We start from the raw sequence: 3,656 nt of genomic DNA, 5'->3' as shown, positions 1-3,656 counted from the left end.
TCCCCTTTTTTCTCCTCTCCTGAGCTATATTATCTCTTGTGTGGTATTACTGCTTTGGAGGAGGCTGAAAGATTGCCAAGTGACTCCGAAGACGCAATCGGTGCTCTTTTGTTTCTTAGCACCTGAGAGACAGTATTTAAATTTCATGGAGTGTGAGGTCTTATTTTGGATACTGTGCATCTCCTTTGGCCTAGAAAACCTCTCTGGGAAAGCGGACATTGAGATGTTCAAACTATGCAATGCTGAATGTTCCCTCCTTAAATTTCTTATCTTTGTACATCTCAAACAAATTTAGACATGTGGTTACTGAAAATGATGTATAGCATTCCTATGTTAAAAAATTAAAATTTTTCTTCAGAAAATAATCTGTGATCATTAAAAAGAGTAAAAGAAAAAATAGGAAGAAATTTCTATAGTCTCTAGTGCAACCATTGTTAATATATTTTAGTGCCTTTTTTTTATTTGCTTCAGAGTTTTAAAAATTCTGTTTTTTAACTTAACTATACTTCAATAAAATTTTTAAAAATTATGTTTTAAAAAATTTTTTGGTTTGTGACTATTGCATAGTTGTAAATATTGTGTATACAATTTTGTATCTTTTACCTCCCCTTAGGATAATGACTGTTTTTCTTTCATGTTTACCAAAGTCTCTAGAATCATAATTTTTAAAAAACCTGCATAACCACATAATATTTCATGATGTTCTGGCCTAGAGTATAATTTATTCAATCATTTACCTATTGTTCCATACTCCCTAATTTTTTTTTTTTTGAAGAGTGTCAACAACTTTTATTACAACTCACATATTTCATAGGAAAGGGAATGTAGCAATCAAGTCAGAGTTGTACAGGTCGGCCCGTGGTCCTCCATTGACACCTGGGGCAGGCTCTCCGCGACATCAGGCACAGCAGCTGCACTTGTCCGAGGCCCCTTTGCAGACGCAGCCCTGGGCACACTTGGCGCAGCCCACGGGGCAGCAGGAGCAGCAGCTCTTCTTGCAGGAGGTGCATCTGCAGGCCTTGCAGGTGCAGGAGCCAGCGCAGCTGCAGGAGCCGCCAGTGGGGCAGGAGCACTCGGGGTCCATCTGGAGGAGAAGTGAGGCCCGAGGTCCAAAGCAAGGGGCGAAGCGGCTGCACGGGTCCGGTGGGGGCCGTGATACTCCCTACTTTTTAATGTGTGAGATTTCACTGCTCTATGTGCTCAATTTGACCAGCTTTCTTTCATCCTTCATTGACCCTCAGTCACTGCATTGGAGTCCTATGGGAGTGATGACTCAGGAAGTACAAGGAATGAAACAATTAAAAAAAAAAAACTCAGCTGTTACGAGCTTCCTCCCACTGATATCTGTTATTACATGGCACCAAAAACAAACTGTGAGAAAGCCGAGGATTAACTATGATGAGAAATAGTGGAGTAAAACACTTTTCTGGAAAGGAAAAATACAGACCAACAGCTACAAATCTGAGAGAAAAGTTACTGACATTCCACTCCATATGAATAAGGAATGTTACACTGGTACCAAGAGGGTGTTCTTTGAAAGGATAGAGTAGTATAAAATCGCTAGAGGGAGTCCGATTTTACATGTGTGTGAGTTACGACTGCAAGTAACAGAAAACAAAATTAAACTAGCTTAAACAAACAAATAAATATTATTAGCTTCCCTGCTCAAAAATTCAGAGGAGGCTAGCTTCAGGCTGACTTAATCCAGTGGCTCTGGCTGGTTCTCCGAAGTTTGCTCAGCTGTACTTTCCTCTGTGTATTGGCTTCATCTTCAGGCTGGCTTCCTTCATGGAGGCAAAATGACTGTAGTTACTTTAAGCTTCACAGCTCTGTTTCATGACTTTCAGAGGGAGTGAGAACTATTTTTCTGGTGATTTTTTATTGAGTGAGAAAACTTAGTTTCCAGGAGTTCTATGTAAATCTTTCTTTATATTTCCTTGGTCTAAATTAGATCATATGTCCATTCCTGAACTAATCCTTGTGGCAAGGGCAGTGCCTGGTGCTGACTGGCTTATGTCTGTATTCCTGACCCATTCACTGTGGCAGACTTGTTGGGATTACCTTTCTACCCATTGGGTTCACTCGTGGAGCTCAAGATGTGGTACTTGTGCCTTTATGCATTTGGCCTTATGGGGTAGAGGTGGATGCATGAAGGAAAACTGGACCATTATTAGGAAAGGGAAAAATGGGAATGGATGTAATGCAAATTTTACCCATGATAATTGCCTATCTGGAATTTGTGTTTAGTTTAGGGCTTGATCACTTGCAAAATGCTAAAAACTTAGAAAATGTCCACATGAAGAGAAAAGATAATAAATCCTATGTGAGATATAATTATGATAAAAAACTGATGTTATTAAATTTTGGAGAAGAGGTGATTAAGGGAATATTTTATGGTATGTGGTTCTGGAGGCATGTTTTCTGGGTTTTCAATTCTCACCTCCCTAACTAGCTTTGTGATCTTGGGCAAGTTACTTAATATCCATGTGCTTTAACTTCCTCATCTGTAAAGTGGGATCCTGAAATATCTACTGCATAGAGTTGTTGTGAGGGCTAAAGGAGCTAATATATGCAAAGCTTTTATATCAGAGCCTTGCTCACAATAGCACTTGATAAATGCTTATTCTGAATCAAATTCTTAATATACTCTGATCAAAATTCCCTCACTGTCCATTTTGTTTATCAGTTATTCATAAGATATCATATTTCCATAGAAAATTATTTGAAAGCATTAGTTTTATCCATGATGTGATATAGAATTATTTTTTTGAAATATCTAGGAAATGTACATAGAAAAGTGACATATTTTACTTTGCTCAGTGTGTGTGTTGTGTGTGAGTGTGTGTGTGTGTGTGTGTGTGTGAGAGAGAGAGAGAGAGAGAGAGAGAGAGACATGGTATATGCTGATGAGGTTTGTCAACACTCAAACTTTATTCATTTTTAAGTCCTTTTTACATTACAAAAATAATATATATATACTGACTGTTGTCATCCACTCTGCCTAGGTGAACCCAACCCCAAATTTGATTCTGATGTTGAGGCCGATGATGCCACACATGCACCAAGAGGGTATGAAAAAATTTATTACTAACAAAATGAGCATTCTGCATGGGCTTCCCTGGTGACGCAGTGGCTGAGATTTCGCCTACTGATGCAGGGGACACGGGTTTGTGCCCCGGTCTGGGAGGATCCCACATGCTGCGGAGCGGCTGGGCCTGTGAGCCATGGCCGCTGAGCCTGCGCATCCGGAGCCTGTGCTCCGCAACGGGAGAGGCCACAGCAGTGAGAGGCCTGCGTACCTCAAAAAAAAAAAAAAAAAAAAAAAAAAAAAATGAGCATTCTGCAAAGAGCAGGTCCAGAGATAGCTTGAAAGAGTAGGAAAAGGAGACTGGCTCAGTCTTTACTGTAGTTTGGGAATGGGTCTAGGGTTTGGGTTCCTGTATTAAGACCAGGGACTGTGTGGTTTGAAATTCCCACCAGTACCAAAGGAGGGAGAACCTAGGATTTCTCACCAGCTTGCCTAAATGAGGGACAGAAAGGGATGGGTGGTGATGGGCCTTGAAAGCTATCAGCAGTCAAAAATCATGAATGGAATTAGATCCTTTATTACAACCATAGTAAATATGAAATATGAAAGATATAGAAATCATAATGCA

General features: G+C 40.0%; 1 protein-coding gene across 1 annotated transcript; it reads right to left on the bottom strand.

The window, feature by feature from the left end:
• Positions 1–881: 881 nt before the first annotated feature.
• Positions 882–1,149, bottom strand: LOC132483320 (metallothionein-1E-like). Its single transcript, XM_060088610.1, has one exon. The coding sequence runs from the start codon at positions 1,082–1,084 to the stop codon at positions 899–901; it is 186 nt and encodes a 61-aa protein (XP_059944593.1). The 5' UTR covers positions 1,085–1,149; the 3' UTR covers positions 882–898.
• Positions 1,150–3,656: the final 2,507 nt, after the last annotated feature.

The sequence above is a fragment of the Mesoplodon densirostris genome, chromosome 1, assembly GCF_025265405.1.
Source record: "Mesoplodon densirostris isolate mMesDen1 chromosome 1, mMesDen1 primary haplotype, whole genome shotgun sequence".
Taxonomy (NCBI): Eukaryota; Metazoa; Chordata; class Mammalia; order Artiodactyla; family Ziphiidae; genus Mesoplodon; species Mesoplodon densirostris.
Note: the sequence above shows the minus strand (reverse complement) of the source record. Positions and strands in the feature narration are given on the sequence as shown.

Excerpts from the sequence above, each read along its gene's own strand:
- LOC132483320 (XM_060088610.1), bottom strand. The coding sequence starts at position 1,084 with ATGGACCCCGAGTGCTCCTGCCCCACTGGCGGCTCCTGCAGCTGCGCT.